This window comes from Camelus dromedarius, chromosome 11 (assembly GCF_036321535.1).
Source record: "Camelus dromedarius isolate mCamDro1 chromosome 11, mCamDro1.pat, whole genome shotgun sequence".
NCBI lineage: Eukaryota > Metazoa > Chordata > Mammalia > Artiodactyla > Camelidae > Camelus > Camelus dromedarius.
In genome coordinates this window covers 36,424,541-36,441,034 of record NC_087446.1, presented here as the reverse complement: position 1 = coordinate 36,441,034, position 16,494 = coordinate 36,424,541, and the positions used below count along the sequence as shown (strand labels likewise).

Below are 16,494 nucleotides of genomic sequence, written 5' to 3'. Positions count from 1 at the left end.
AAAACTCACTGCATTCAATTAGAACCACCTCTGCTACATGTCTAGAACCAGAAATGGACATTGTGTGGTGGAGCTTACAAGCTTGATGCCAGCACAGAAAGAGAACGTGATTCAGGATGGTTGATTTTGAACTCCTTGACCTTTTAACCTTGGAGATTTTGGCTTGGGGGTCATGGCTAGGAGGGCACCAACTGAGATACCAATATCCACACTGAAGAGTCATCTGCTCTGTGCAGACTTCAGACCAAAGAGGTCACTTTGGAAAATTTACTTGTGTTTATTATAGTGTTGCCAGGCAGGCATGATGAAACCTCATCTGACCTAAGGCAAATATAGTAAAATCTTTATCTGTAGCATTTAGATGAGTTAACTGAGATTCATTCTTAATCCATTTGTTTGTTCATTTTTCAAGAACATTTGGATATTTGTTTCCTACCTCTGTGCTTTCAATTTATAGAAACTACAACTTCAGATAAGGAGACCATTTGATTCAGCTTATAATACAAAGCTTATTCTGCCAGCTAAGAGGTTTGAAACAATTTGAGACTTTAGTTTTTATTATTGCTTCTTTAAACCATGATTACTATAACAGGTGATTTTTAAGAACAACCTCTATAGATTCCTATATTTCTAGTCTTATTTCAACTTTAAATTATCTACCATCTCTCAAGTCAACCTGCCTTTAAAAAAAAAACTACTTTGGGTTCTTATTGTTTAGTTAAAGCCCACAGTTAGTGCTCTTTGTGTTTCTAGGAGGCCTCTTTTCAAAGTGGGTCAAGGCCACAATCAATTAATCCAAGTACTGGGTAGAAGAACACAGATAGAAAAACATAGGTGTATTTCTAGTTCTTAGCACGTTGCCTGTGATGCTCAACAACTATTTTATGAATGAAGGAATAAATAAATGTATGAATAAAAAGTACAGTACTTACGTGCACACAAGAGGAGAAGGCATGAACAAAGTGATATGGGAGTTGACAGGGAGGAATCATCACTTCTAGGGTGTAAAGAGACAGCAGGAGGACTGAGGAAGGACAGATGGAAAACATGATGAAATTTTCAACCAGAAGACCCGGGATTGAGGTGGGGGAGGAGATACTTCAGCAGGAACTAAAGGGTCAAACGGGGCAAAGCAGGTCCAGAGCGTAGTAAGTAGTCCTAATTTGGCTAGAGGGACAGATGAAGTTATGTGATGAGGTATATTTGTTTGCAAAGATCAGTTCAAGCTGAACTGCAAAGGGCTTGGGAATCATACTGATTCCATGATAACTTCAACCAGAAAGTTGGTGTGATTCAATACATTACTCTCCAGGATAAAGAACCCTGGAAAGCAGACATCTACAGTCTAAAAGTCTAATCACTTCTTAAGAGGACTTAGTAGAGGTTGCTTAGAAATAATTCCTTTTGGAGGAGATTTTGAAATTTGAGCAACTCAAGAAATAAAAACATCTTTTTCTGATCGTGCAGGACATTGAAGGGTCTGATATTACAAAGGTCAGTTACTCGATGATACATTCGAGCTGATCTACATCTGCATTTACTCTCTGTATCCCTAGGCCTTTCCAGAGAAGGCTTAGTTTGACAGTAGAAAGGAGCATGGCGCTATGAAGCTAAATGAGGAAAGAAAGATCTCAGATGGGAAGGGCCTATAGAATGCCTTGGCTTGCTCTTTCTTTTCTTTTTCTTCTTACTCTTTTTTACATGTTTGTTTTGTTTTGCACACATACACTTACTTAACTGGGACTACGGGATTTAGTACTATAATTCCAATTGTATCAGATTTCAAGTGTGTCTCTGTCTCAATTACTAAAATCAGACTTCCTGGGCAAGGAGAAAGCCTCCACTGTGCTCCCAGCAAATGATTGGGACATAATGAACATCTGGAATGTATACTCAGCTTCTTTACATGATTACTGATAGACCCAATCCTGTCGTGTTCTTCCAGGACTATAAAAAAGTGTTAACACAGTTACATCACACACTTCAGCTGGTTTGTATAAGGCATGATTTTTCCACATGATATTTATTTAAGAAAGTAAATAATAGTCCCAACTCAAAGTGATGCTGCAGCTCAGGGCACCCATGTTAGCCCAGCCCTGGAATTTCCTGCCCATTTTCTGGACTTAACCAAATTGCTTGACACTGAGCTATGTAACTTATTCTCCAGGAAGCATAGTTTAGTAGCTCCAAGAGAATGAAGTTTTCTCTAGTTTGGGGTGACCCCACTTTAGTGTGGGTAGTTGGACTGCCCCAAGGATGAGTTGCATCTTTCAGTCATGTGTTACAGAAATGGTTTCCCTTCACAAAGAAAATCCCTCTTTTGTAGGACAACACAGCCCTGGAGTTGGCATGCTTAGGACATAGTTGCCACTGAAATTTGTCAAAGGGGCTCCGTTGAAGATCCTGCAGAATTGTTATTTATAAACTATAAAAATGCAGATTTATCACCACTGGTGCTAAATGCTGATGACTGCTATTGTCTAGTTATTCTTGACTGTGCTTAGTGTCTGTTCTTGGTTCTTCTCTCCCACTGAAAGGATTCCTTTCATTCCCTGAGGAGTTCTGAGGTTTATGTTTTGTCTGTTTTGTGTTTGGGTCCTGAGAGTTGCTTGGGTTTGGATCACAAGAGTCCTTTGCCCCACTGAGTCTGTTCATAGGGGTAACACCTGGCAAATTGTCTGTGGTTCGAAAACATTTGCTTTATCTGCAAAATCCACAAAAGTTAGTGGGTCAGAAAAAGTCCAGATATTGGAAGACTTGACCTAGATGGCCCCTTGGGAAAAACAGATGTCCTCACTTAGCAGCCTCAGCCTCTCTCCAAACTTTGCAAATGCTACAATTGCCTCTGGATGTCTCTTGCTCTCCAAAGCAGTGGAGTGAATTTAACAACCTTGGCACCTTGCAGAGAAGCTAGCCAGTCCAGGATGTGGGATTGCTACCTTGATGGGAACCCAAGCTGGGAAGGAGCCTGCCAGTTGGATTGGCAGTGCTCTAACCCCAGCAAGATCCAAATCTGAAGTCACCATTTTCCTTGTGAAGAAACAGGGATGTAAAGCCAGAGAGCAGTTGATTAAAAGGAACAAGTTCAGCTAGTGTTAGCCTGGGAAAGAAGGTGGGGGCAGGAAAAAAAATGCAAAGAATAACTGGGAGCCAAAGGCCAAAATATTAGGCAGTGAGCATACAATCTGGTCAAACCATCCATCCTACCTTAAACTGCAGGAAAGTCAGTAAGACTTTAGGAACTGTCCCTAATCCGTCATAAACTCCACTTGGGAATTGCCAGACAGGAAAACAATAGCTTTCTGAGAACGCCCAAGCTGCACCACACCAATTCTAAGGCAGGTTGAGAGGGATTTGCTATGTTATCTCTTTCACAGCAACCTGTAGATGCTTCCATAACCTTGGGAAGTACAGACACCTAAGACTTAGTTTGCCTTGGTGTCTAGGAATCTAAGAAGTAAAGCATAAATTGTCATTAAATGGGAAATGCTATGGCCCTTATGTCTCATCAGAACAAAGTTTATCTAAATCAGAGTGGGATTACTCAGTTGATAGATGCTTGGCAGCGTGAGTTGCTTTACTACAGTTGAGCACATCAAACACTCCAGTAAGAATATAACCCAGAAAATCTATCCTCTGTTCTTACTGTAATTGGAAGAGTAGAAGTGTAAGTGTCTTCCAGTATGAGGCAGGCTTTGCCTGAGCTTCTGGTTTGGATTCTTGTACCTCTTATTTCTGGAGAGTAATTACTCCTGCAGCTTTTGTTGCCTGTTTTGTTTTATTAGAAGAAACATATTATAGTGAAAAATCTGTAGTGATTTGATTTCCTCTCTTATTCTGAGGCAGTAGCTAAGGCTAGAAGTGGTGGGAATGAGGACTAATAAACATAATCTCTCATTGTTAGCTTCCCCTAAAAATGCTCTAAACATGGCTGTAACCAGACTGCATCCTAAGTGCTCATCTCTGAACTTTCACTGGATGTTTTGGAAATGGCTATTACAATTATTCTAAACTCATGTTTAGAATTAATTATCCCTTTATTGAGTACCAGTGAAAGTACAGTATTGTACTGTGGGGAATGTAGGAGTTATACAACAAAATATTGAAAGAGATCACCCATCTAGATGTGTAAACCATGTAGTGGTGTGTATTAGAACAATATGAATTTGAATCCTGGCTCTGTAATTTACTAGCCATAGGACATTAGGCAGATCACTTAACTTCTCCTGACTCAATTTTCTCTTCATTCATCCAATAAATATTTTTGAGAATCTTGTATATTCCAAAAACAGCACCAGGCACTTAGAAACAAAAAATGAAAGTAAAATATCTATTTCCTTGAGGTATGTGAGAATTAAGTGAGATAATTAAAATAATATGAAATAAAGAATCAAATATAATGTATACTCAATAATGCTAATGGTTTATTATCATTATTACTTGACAAATATTTAGTAAGAACCTACTGAAAACCAAGCACTATGCTGGGGTGAGGGATATGCAGGTGAACAATAATGGGCTATAAAGAAGCCATAATGGACATTAGCAAGAGAGCAGACTGCTGAGGAAGGGGGTGTTTTGAATGGTAGGAGAGGACTTAGGTATGACCAAGGGCCTCTGAGGAAGTATAAAACACATGAACATGGCATTTGAGGAAGATGGTTCCAGCAACCAGAACTGGCCAGATTGCCATGAGGGAAGACTGGTTAGATGCCCATCCAATAATCCAGGAATTAATTAATCCAGTCTAGAATAACACTGAGCAAACTGAGAGGAAGAGGCTGAATTTCAAAGACAAGATAAAGAAAGGAGGAAGAATGAGGGTGAGATTTGACGAGTGCATGCATGTAGATGTCACATATGCAAGCCAAGACCAAGGCAATGAGCATAGAGGCTCAAGCTTTGAAGAATAAAGCAGTAAACTAAGTCACTAAATACACATCCACACAAACATATACGTATATACTATATTTTCAGTCAATACTAAGGACAGATAGCATTATTCAATGTTTTTAACAACTGTTAACTGTGGAAGTAATACCTGTTAAATGTAAATAATAATGATAATAACTAGAAAATGCATTGAAGTATTAAGAAGAAAGTTAAAATTGTAAATCTAACTAGACTTCAATTAAAAACAAAAGTTAAAATCATTTGTCATCCTGCCACCCAAAAGGTCATGGCACCATATTAGGCCAGGCATAGAGTCAATCTTTGGGGACAGAAGCATGTAGAAAAACCTCACTCTCCATTTTGCCAAAGGGTAGAGCATCACCCTTCCCCAAACATCACCTTAGGCCTGAAACTTCTTTCCATTGATCAAAACTGCAATTTTTTAAAGTAAGGGAATGAACACACTTGCTATTATGTAGGGAAATTAAGCATAGATATTTACATGTGTGATCATGTGCTTGTGTGAGTGTGCGTGTATGTGTTCGTGTGTATGTGTGCATGGGTCATATGCACAGTTGTTCCCCTCAGTGGTAGGAAAAACAAAACACTGTTCATTTTCTTGTCATCAATGAGCAAAATCTTCATAAAGTATTAGTGACATGGCCAAGGCAAGGGTCCTGTGACTTCCTTTTGGCAGCAATCAAGGAACAGTAAGTGCAGGAGCAAAAGCTGAACGTATGAGAGGAAAACTTAGAATTGGGAAATGTAATCCATTAACTTGAGTTTTCTTTTCTACAACTGGGAAAAGACTATCATTATTGTTCACTTGTCATGAGGGAGGACCAGCAAGTGCACCTTTTAAGAACCACTGGTGTGATGGTTAGTTATATGTGTCAAGTTGGCTAGGCCACAGTACCCACATATGCAGTCAAACATTCTAGATGTTTCTGTGAAGGTATTTTTCAGATGAGATTAACATTTAAATCTGTAGACTTTGAGTAAGCAGATTACCCTCCATAAAGAGGGTGGGCCTCATCCAATTAGTTGAGGGACTTAATAGAAAAAGACTGATCTTCCTGGAAGAAGAAAGAATTCTACTAGCAGGCTGCCTTTGGACCCAAACTGCAGTTCTTCCCTGAGTCTCCAGCCTGCTGGCCTACCTTGCAGATTTTGGACTTGCTAAACCTCCACAATCATATGAGCCAATTCCTTAAAATATATTGATTGAGAAAGAAAGAGAGAGCGAGGAGATAGATAGACAGACAGATCCTGTTTGTTCCATTTCTCTGGAGAACCCTGACTGATACAACTGGGTTTAAAGATCTATTCTGAGATCTGAAGAAGCTGAGGTCTTGACCAAGTTGTTGTGAAAAGGAGCAAAGTGTGTGTTAGGTGTACCTGAATGTCTGCAAGGTACCAAGGGCACACCTGCACTCCACGCTCAAGGGGCTGTGCTGGGCAGAGGATGAGGTACTGTCTCCAAGGATATATGCTTCTCAGATGGATCATTACCAAGGTCTTACCTAGATTCTTTGTCTTCTCCTCAGTTGATTCCTCAAACATCTGTTTAATGCAGGGAACCCTCACAGGAAGCAGTCTGAAATGTTTCTCAGTAGCCACCTTCAAGTAAAGAATCAAGGCTGAAAGCTGTATGTTCTGCTCTCAAAGAACACAATAAAGCCCCCCTTAATTGACCTACATGAAGAGTGGGATGCTCTGATAAAGTTTTTCCAGGAAGTTTAGGGCTCACCAGAAACAAGATCTTTTTGCCTCAACCCTTATTGTGGAAAATCTTTTATCAAGTATAGTCATTTCGCTTTTCCATTAAAATCTACTTACCAAGGTATAAGCACTACAACTAAATCTTTCAAAATGTAATCTCTGGCAAGACCATTGGGTGATCAGTCTCCACCTCAGTTCTTCTTATCCAGGACTGCTCAGATTGACCTAGGTTATAATGTAACCCAGGTCTGCTGTTGCATATTTACCTTGAGGCCCTGTGCCATTCCCAGAATTAATCACAGATTCAGTTACAGACAAATCTTTGTTTACCAGAGAATCATGAGGGAATTGAGACTGTTTTTCAGTCTTGCAGCTCTGTGAAGGCTGCTGATGGTGCAAGGAGGACTAAGGGGCCCCCACGGTGCGGCAGTCTGAGAGCATGGCTGAAGCCTTAGCTCGCACTCACCCCAGCACTGGGAACACCTCCTCATTCCCACGTAACTTTGTCCATGCTGTTCCCTCTGCCTGGAAATAGCCTTCACTGTTTTTTTTTTTTTTTTTTTCCAGCTTGGATGTGAACTCATGCCTCAATACTTAAATGCTGTGCAATGTACCAAGCCTTTTTCAGTATCTCCAAGCTCTATGAAAGACTAGAATGAAAAAGAGGGCGAGCTTAGAGGGTATCTAAGTTATCAAGAAACATAATTAATGCATTTATGGTGGCAATTTTTTGTATGCAGGGTTGTTGCTCCCTGCTTCTTTCATTGTGGCTATGCTGGTTTTTTTTTTTTTTTTACTAACACATAGCATGTTATACTGCAATGATGCCCAAACATCAGACATTCAGATACCAATTACATACTGTTTTTTGTCATAACTGTCTGCCATATGTAACATAATTTACTTACTTTAAAATGTCTTTTCTTAAATTGATTTTTTTAAGACTTAGATACATATATTTTAAAAACTAAGCTTTAAAATATCTATTTCAAAAATAGCTTCACTTGTCCTAAATGGAAAGTATTCTTAAAAATAAATACCACAAAAACAGTATTATTAAATTCCAGGTAAAACCACTTCATATAAAGACTTTGGGCTTAAGATTCATTTTTGGTTTGGTTTTTTGTTTTGTTGTTGTTGATTTTTGGGGTCAGAAAGGGAGATTAGCAAGTATTAAAGAGGCACTGAAGACAGACTTGTACTAAACTGAGACTTTCCACGCTTACATGATTCTTTAACCATGATGTCTTTGACCATCAGTGTTAAAGCCTACATTTTGAACACTGATGTAGAGAGAGTGCAGAACAGACAGGGGGACTGGATTTGAGCTCCACTTGCAAGCACCTAAATTCGTTACATTAAAACAAGTCACTTTTCTATCCACCACCCCTTACCCCTCCTTTTTCTTATTTATAAAATGAAGACGTTGGTCATTTCACTTTCAGAGAGTGTATTATCTATTTATCATAATTTACTTTCCAGAGTTTCATTCAATCAATAAAATGTTGACAGCCTATACCAGGAGTAAGCATTGGGAATAGAGCCATGGAGAAGTCATCATGCTCTCATAAAGTTTGTCTTTCTTTCTCCACGTAGCACTCTTCCCCTTTTTAAAACTAGAGTGAATTAAATACCTTTGGTTTCAAGAGGATTACTAAAACTAAAGATAAGTGCAGGTTAAAGTGTATTTGAATCCAGAGCTTTTCACACGCCCCACGCCTCTCAAACGCCACACATAAACGGTTAAGATTGCGGTGGCAGTTTCCCCGCAGCCCACTAGAGGGCGCGCGCATTTCTCGATTCCAAAAGAAGGTTCTCTTTGGGTACTTGCCCCTGAAATTTGGAATTGGTGTCTCCTTTCCTCACTTTCTATTCATCTTGGGGCAATTGTGGTGAGCCCTCAGGTTCTCTCACTCCACCAAGCCATTCTCGCCCCACGCAGTGACTCTTCGTCAGCCATTATGAAGAATTCTTTTTCTCCCAAAACCACAAAAGTTTTGCTTCTGACTGTTCTCAGCATTTGCCCTTTTGACATTTTAGAAGAAATAAGATCCAAGTTTGATGTTGAAAAGAAAGCATTGATTTCTTTAGTGGGAGGATTTCTTCTCCCTATTACTGTTTTCCCTAGCTGTGGGGAAAATGCTCCTCTAAGGATTTAAAGCAGTTCCTTTGAGCTAAAGATCTTTCTGTGGGATAACAGAGCTGCTTCTGAGCAGATCTTTTGGAGCTGACATTGGTCTCCTTGTTCAGCAGCATGTTATATTTTTGAGGCTCAGCCTTTTCCTCTGAGTTTTACATTCTTAATCGACAAGATCTTGATCTCAAACATTGGAGAATACGTTCCCAGACCAACCTTCCCCACAAACCACAATCCAAGAAACATGTCCAGTAGTTTACCCCAAGGTTTGTACCTGATGGGTGGCCCCAAAACCTTCAACCTCACCCTTTATTTGGTAACAAAGTCCTCTTACCTCTAAATAACTATCCTGAGCTTTTCTTGAGAGTCAGCAAAGACATTAATGAAATAACTTGTAAGCACGCCCCATTGTATGCAGATATGAAATTACCTTTTGAATGGGCAACTCTGCATTTGACAAGGGGAAGCTGGGAACCTGGCTTGAGCAAAATGAGTGGGGGAGGGGGACAGGGCTTTGGCCCCTGCTTTTGTGAATCTCAGTCAACCCGCTCTTAAAGGAGACGAAAAACTTTTTTTTTTTTTTTAAAAAGGTGTCAGAAGTCTTCTGAGACTACAGCTTTATGCAAATACGCTACTCAAGAAGCAGGCTTTGGGGGAGAGTTATTTATATCCCATAGGCATTACACATGCAGAAGGTGAAACTGTGAATCTCTGCATTTCCAGGAGTGGATGTTCTCATGATGAGCACATCCTTGCTATTTTGGTGGTGTACAGTTCCCATACCTAACTGTCAGATTGTTCCAGGCAGGAGACCACATAATCATTCAGTAATTTTAGAATGACCCTGTGTGTTTCTCTCCAGTGGGGCTTCTTGACCTGAGCCTTTCCTGGGGATTAGATTTACTACCATCTTGGACCCTCTAGTAATAGGTGCATTCATCTTTTTCTCCTAAACAGGTGCAGGATTTGGTCATTAAAAAGTCATCATGTGGCACATTTATTGCCCTTTGGCTTTCATGTTGACTCCTGGAATTAGCAAAGAAAATGGCCATTTCCCTAGGAATTATTGCCCTGCTCTGTTGCTGGCTCACCCTACCCAGAAATATAGACCATTCTCCACATTGAAGTATACAATAATCACTTCAGGAAATTGCTTTCCCTATTGGAAACTGAGAGTTCACATCGGAATGTTTCCACAGCACAGCTGATGATAATTACGACTCACTGAAATTTCAGTTTTCTTTGATTGTGACATAAAAACTGGGACATAAATTAAAACCCAATTATCCTTTAAGGGTAATTGGGGTTATAAAACCAAGAGACTGTGAGTCCATGTGTCGCTGTCACAGGAGCACAGTGTCTGATGGAATGGTATGTGTCCTGTCTCCCAAAGCAGCCTTTCACTTGAAGCGGTTGGGGATCAGGAGCTCCTAATCCCCAGGTGCTCACTATTTGCCACAACAGTACATCAGACTGGGGCACGGCCTTGGAGAAGTGCAGTGAGCTTCTAGCACGTCTTGGAATGATTAAAAATGTGAAAACTGCAATGGGAAAGTTGTGGCCTCCCCCTGTGAAGGTGCTGGGTGGTGGAGCAGGGCACTGAGAGCCAAGACTCAGCTGGTACCTGACTGCGCATGTGGAAATGACAGATCTTTCCACCTGTGAGATAGGGGCAGTTCTTTGGTTCAGTACAATCTATATCATCAATGCCCATGAAAGGAAGTTGGACTTTTTTTTTTTTCCCACAAAGGGCATGATCTGCAAAAGGTGCAGGAAAAAACAGATTTTTGGTAAATCAAGTCATAAGCTAAGTGTATGAAGCGGAGCTCATTAAAGGAAGTCTTGGATTATTCTTGAAGTACAGGAATTGCCCACTCACCTGCAGATGCCTTCCAGGCCACCTCTTGATGATGCATATTGGTAACATCTTCAGGTAAAATTACATCCCCTGAAACTTCCCAACCTTTTACCCCAAAGCCTCTCATGACACAGCCCTCCTCCCCGAATCTGAATTCTCAAAAGGGGTTCACTTCCTTGTCTTTCCAGAGAATTTGTTATTCCCTGCCAGTGTGCACTTTTCACAGTTTTCAAAGAGCACATACCAACCACCTGAGAGTGGCGTTTTCCTCTTTGTCACTGCCACTTAGCTGAAAGTCCCTGTGGGGCCTTGACCATGATATGTGTAATTGGGCACTTAGTAGGTACTCATTAAATGATGCTAAACATAGTGCATCATTGAAATGGCATAACTCCAGGTGTCTAGTTGTCTTTCTGGAAGGTAAACATTGCCACAAGTTATTAACCACAGAAAAGACTTGAGCAAACTCAACCCCCTTTCAAAACCAATCAGGTTTTCCTTCGAGGGCACTCACCTCTGCAAACGACTTTCTGGCTATAGGACAGTGCAAAGACCCGGGCTAGGCTTTCCAGGAGACCTGTGTTTTCGGTTGATGCGTCAGTATCACCAGGTCCCCTGAGAATCATGACAGAGAACATGCAAGGTCCAGGTTATTTCCACCATCCCTGGGAAACTGTGACTAGATAGACATCTAGGTAAAGTGGTATGTCTGACCTGGGCTTTTGCAACCTTCTTTCATAATCCGCTTTCTTATCTCCTACTTCGCAAAACCAAAGAGAAATTGGTACAAACTGTATTGACAAAAGATTAGAACTTGATTTTCAATGGCAAAGGCAAGTATACATTATAAATAGCAAAACAGCTGGCTTGGACTATGTTGCCGGCCACTCATCCAGTTGAGAGATTTGAATGACATCATAACCCTTGAGAGGGTATTGCTAGCCAGCTGGTGTTATTTAGAATACACAAAAATTGGAGAAAGAAGGCACACTCACACACACACATGCACACACACACGGGTTCAAGTTATGCAGAAAATATGAACAACGGGAAAATCATTTGCCCCTCAGGTGCCCTTCCCCTGAGGGGTGATAGGCAGCTGAGTATAGGAAGGGAAAAAAAAGATTCGATTTTATTTTTTCAGTTAGCTTTACAGCTCAGCAAAATCTTTGCCCTGTCGTGGGCAAAAAGCAGGAGACAGTGTCCTAAAGGGAGCCGACTGCAAAGCTGCCTGCCCCCTTCCAGGTTCAAGGAAATGAGATCATTCCCCTCAGTTGGCAACTGCGGCGAGGGGTCACCCCAGCGCTGTCTTCCAATCTAGTTCAGCCCAGTCATTTGAGGGTTAAAATTGTAGGGTGTGCTTGGCATGGTCTTTTCTTCATTTCTTTTTTTTTCTTTTAATTTTGCTTTTGCTCTAGAATGTAAAATTGCTCACCCATCCTCCACGTATATTCCTCTCATACCGGTAAGGTGTATTAGCAGATGTGTCTTCTTGCCCAGTAGAGTTAATCAGAGAGCAGCCCCAGTATTTTAATGTCTGCTCACCCTGTCACTAACACACATTCTTTTAAGGGAAAAAAAATGCTTCTGTGCTCTAGTTTTAAAATGCAAAGGTATGATGTTATTTGTCACCATGCCCAAAAAAGTCCTTACTCGATAACTTTGCCAGAAGAGGGAGAGAGAGAGAAGGCAAGCGTTCCCCCAGCTGTTTCCTGTCTACAGTGTCTGTGTTTTGTAGATAAATGTGAGGATTTTCTCTAAATCCCTCTTCTGTTTGCTAAATCTCACTGTCACTGCTAAATTCAGAGCAGATAGAGCCTGCGCAATGGAATAAAGTCCTCAAAATTGAAATGTGACATTGCTCTCAACATCTCCCATCTCTCTGGATTTCTTTTTGCCTCATTATTCCTGCTAACCAATTCATTTCCAGACTTTGCACTTCAGAAGCAATGGGAAAAATCAGCAGTCTTCCAACCCAATTATTTAAGTGCTGCTTTTGTGATTTCTTGAAGGTAAATATTTCTTACTCTTTGAAGTCATTGGGGAATTTTCTTTAAATTGTGTACTGTTTGCTTCTGCCTAGAAATGTTCTTCACTTTAGAATTTTCATTGTTTCGGCACTGAGAGTTATTTATAAATTGCTGAATATGCAATTCTGTGGGATCTGAAAAAATAGCTCCGGGAGATAAATGCCTTTGCACAGATATCTGTATGAGTAGAAACTATTGCAAGGTACTTATGCTAAATCCTCCACTTCTGCAGGGCTTCAGTGGTGTCATTATAGAAGATTCCTTTAAATCCTGTCTATGGTTAAGGGCTATAGAGCATGGATATGAACTTTTGGATTTTTTTTGCAGGTGCAGATGTTTTATTTTTAAGACCATGTTCGTGTGTGTGTAGGAGTGTGTGTGTGTGTGTGTGTGTGTGTGTGTGTAACTTGTCAGGGCTTTTATTACAAGGCATGCCACATACAAAGAGTTACATTTTAAGTGATTTTAAAGCTTTTAAATAGGATCTTTGGAGCTAAGGTCCCGGAACTCTCTACATTTATGCCCAGAGAGTCAAAGTTAGAGTGAAGTTTAATTTGCTCTTCTGAAAAAAAACTCCTTAAGAACTCTTACTGACCTTGCATATTCATATAATTTAAACAAATGCATACTGTATATGGAAAGCGGAAACTTTCTAGCAACAGCTATTCCAAGTTTTTTCTTTTGAGGAGGACTCTCATGGGTGAAGTTTGGACTTGGGGTTTCGTGCTGTAAAACTCTGATTTTATACTCGGTGTTGTAAAGTCTCTTTAGGTAAATTTGGCTGGCGTTGTCAATGCACTGACTTCTCGTTTCCAATCACTGGCCCTAGTTCAAGTTTCCATTCTCAGCAAAATTATATCCTTCAAGACTTGTGTTTTTCCAATTTGCAAGCACTTTTAAGCCGCTGTCACTGGCTCCCCGATGCAATTGCCTGAGGGCTCAATTCATAAACCGTCCCTACCACTAAGTACGCGGTACTCATTTGCTGCTTTCAAATACTCCACCACTGGGACTTTTCTTAGTCAAGTAAGTGGCTTAAGAGTTAAGGATACATCCTTGTCAGGCACCTGATTCTGCCGCCCTTGAGATGTTGGAATGCACACAGGCTACCTTGCTTTTAAAAGGAATGAAGTCAATAGACATATGTGCTATGTGGTCTGACAGCTGAGGGTTTTGTCTCCCTGCTTAGATGATCCTAAAAGAGGCTGTGGAGTGTTATCTCTGCATTAATTACACATTTGGAAAACTCCAAATGAACTTTACATGCTGTGTATGCTGAACTTTTCAGAAGTAGAGCTAGCCATTAAGTTGTTGCTTTTTCCTGTACTTGGAGCAGGAAGTGGTTCGAGGGAGCTACGTGGTCTTTCAGTGTAATTCAATGAATAAAAGTGTCTGCCAGGCAGAACTTGTAAGCTGATTGTACTCTCAGTCTCAAGATGTTTCCAAGTGTTTGAGTCAGAGGGAAGAGGGCAAGGGAGAGGACTGGAGCTTGGGTCACTGTTCAGGGAGGCTACAATAGGCACACAATGGAAATTGGTGGCTTGATTGGGAGGAAAAGATTGACTCAAATCCCAGCTGTGCAATTTGCTCATTGTCTGAATGGACAAAAGGCAGTTTACCCAGGCTCATAGCATACCTGCCCGGGTGTCCAAATGTAACTAGATGCTTTCACAAACCCCACCCACAAAGCAGCACATGTTTTTAAGTCCTCAGTTTTCTATTCACATCAGTCTCATAATACCCACCCTGACCTGCTGTAAAAGATCTGGAACAAACAAAAATGGTTACACCTACAGTGAGTATTTTCTTATGACTATTGCCCTCAAATTTTGCTGGGCATTTTTTATTGTAGCCCAGACATCTGGAATCAATTGATATTCCATTTATTTAAGACAAAAAGAAAGGTATTTTCAATTCTGGATTTGTGAATGATTTTTGAGAAAGCATGCTCTGCTTTTTTTTTTTTCCTTTTTTTTCTTCTCTGTCTGGTCCTTCCTTCCTTTCTCTCTCTCAAATCTTTCCTTTCTCTCTCTTCGTTTCTTTTGTGTTTGGCAAAATAAAAAGGCCAAGGAAATGATGAACATATGGGGACACTTTTTTTCAAACTTTTAACTCCTAAGCAAGTTCCTTATTGTTTTCTTTTTGGGGGGGAACATAATGTGATAAATTCTCTGGTTCTCTGTGGGTGTACTGGACTGTTCCCTGAATGAAAGGAAAATGCACTAGAGGTTCTATCTTGTCCTAGAACTATAAGTGCTGATATTTATCTGAGAACATAACTCAGCAAAAAAAAAAAGGAAAGGGAAAATCTGTAAAAAAATAAACCTTAAATCTTAAATGCTAGAGATTTATATGTGTTGCTGGATTTAAATCTGTTATACAAAAGAACTAACTATTAAAAATATAACCTTGATACCTAGTGATGTTCTTAATTCACTAAAGCTATAAATTGAATACCTTTTTCCGTGAATTTCATGAGAACTGAAGAACTTGAAGCATCTACAGTTGCAGGTGCTTGGCCTTCAGCATCACTATAAACACAGCAGAGAAGAGAGGGATGGAGTAATAGGATTGGCAGAATAACATTCATTCTAGAACTGGCCCATTGCCAGAGTGTGGTGTATGTTCTGTAAGATCAATTATTAGTTCTTGCTTTTGAGAAGGGCAGTAAAGTCCAGTTGGGTTGGATTTGCGGAGGTTTCCACTGGAAATATTGGAAGAGAACACTCCCACTGATTATTTTATAATTAGGAAAAATGAGAATTGGATGATAACTTGTTTCTAGCAGTCCCAGTGGCTTTGGCTGCGTGGGGGTGGAGGGTTTCCACAAAGAGGTCCTATCAAGAAAATGGAAGAAATGTTCAATTGGGCTTTTACCTCCTCTTCTATTTTATGTTCATTATTTATGATGATTTGCAAATAGAGGATGCTTTTCATCTTCAACTGTTTTACAAGCATTAACTAAATATTTACATTGTGTTAACAGGAGTCTGGGGGTTAGGAGTTTTTTCCCAATTGCTGAGCCGAGAGTCTGGCCACAAAAATGGAAATCTTAATTAAAATGATGGAGCAAATTTTGCCACTGATGTAGAAAGCCATTAAGTTAAGAGTTCATGGAGGGCAAGGAAGGTGGTCAGAAAATAAGTGACTGAGTCTGTTTCTCCAAAAGTGATGGGGCTGAATGGACCTGCCACTACTGGGAGGTTCAGAAAAGCCTCTTTTCATAATGATAGCTTCCAGCTTAACTCCATGACCTTTTGATTGGGTCCCTCACTTAACATCCTGTCACTGACTCTGCCAATGCTGCTGAAAAGTAAATGCATCTGACAGGGGTGAAGCTACTCACCTTAGGAGGCTTCCTGGAAGAAACCACATCCTTGTGCCACAAGTAGCAATATGGAAAAACTTAATGATCACCTCTGCATTGTTTCTACTGCTGAGAGTGAAGATGGAGACTTGAGCCACAGGAATCCTGCTTCTGGCAGTGCTGCCATTTGGCTGTCTATCATTGGCTAAGTCAGGCCAAGCAGGGGTCCGTGCTGTAAAATGGATACAGTGACATGTAAGTCCCTCCAAGAGATGAAATCAAAATTCCTGTGACAAAAATAATAATAATAATAATAATAATAATAATAATAATAATAATAATAATAATAATAATAATAATAATAAAATTTTTAAAAAGGCTTTTCCAGGTTTTGAGCCCAGTGCCCTATTCATGGAAGGCACTGTCTACACATGTGTTGATCTGATATTGAGCTTAACACATGGAGGTTTAGAATGCAGAAGGAGTGGGGTTTACTTAGCATAAGCAATTTCATTCCTAAATCCTCACATTTTTTCCTGTTTCTGGT

The 16,494-nt window shown here is 40.2% G+C and overlaps 1 protein-coding gene and 1 long non-coding RNA gene across 4 annotated transcripts in view; one reads left to right on the top strand and one right to left on the bottom strand.

Moving 5' to 3' along the window:
- The window catches only part of LOC135322471 (uncharacterized), a 36,627-nt gene extending 30,121 nt beyond the window's left edge, over positions 1-6,506 (bottom strand). For both annotated transcript variants that reach the window (XR_010383046.1, XR_010383047.1), the window contains exon 1: positions 6,417-6,506. This is a non-coding gene — a long non-coding RNA (uncharacterized LOC135322471). The remainder of the gene's footprint in view (positions 1-6,416) is intronic.
- A 5,771-nt stretch (positions 6,507-12,277) lies between these two features.
- Positions 12,278-16,494, top strand: part of IGF1 (insulin like growth factor 1) — a 67,520-nt gene continuing 63,303 nt past the window's right edge. Inside the window, exon 1 of one of the 2 annotated variants that reach the window (XM_010990021.3) lies at positions 12,278-12,622. In XM_010990021.3, the coding sequence (XP_010988323.1) occupies positions 12,560-12,622 (63 nt within the window). In that variant the 5' untranslated portion in view covers positions 12,278-12,559. The remainder of the gene's footprint in view (positions 12,623-16,494) is intronic. The other variant, XM_010990020.3, reaches the window with a different exon arrangement.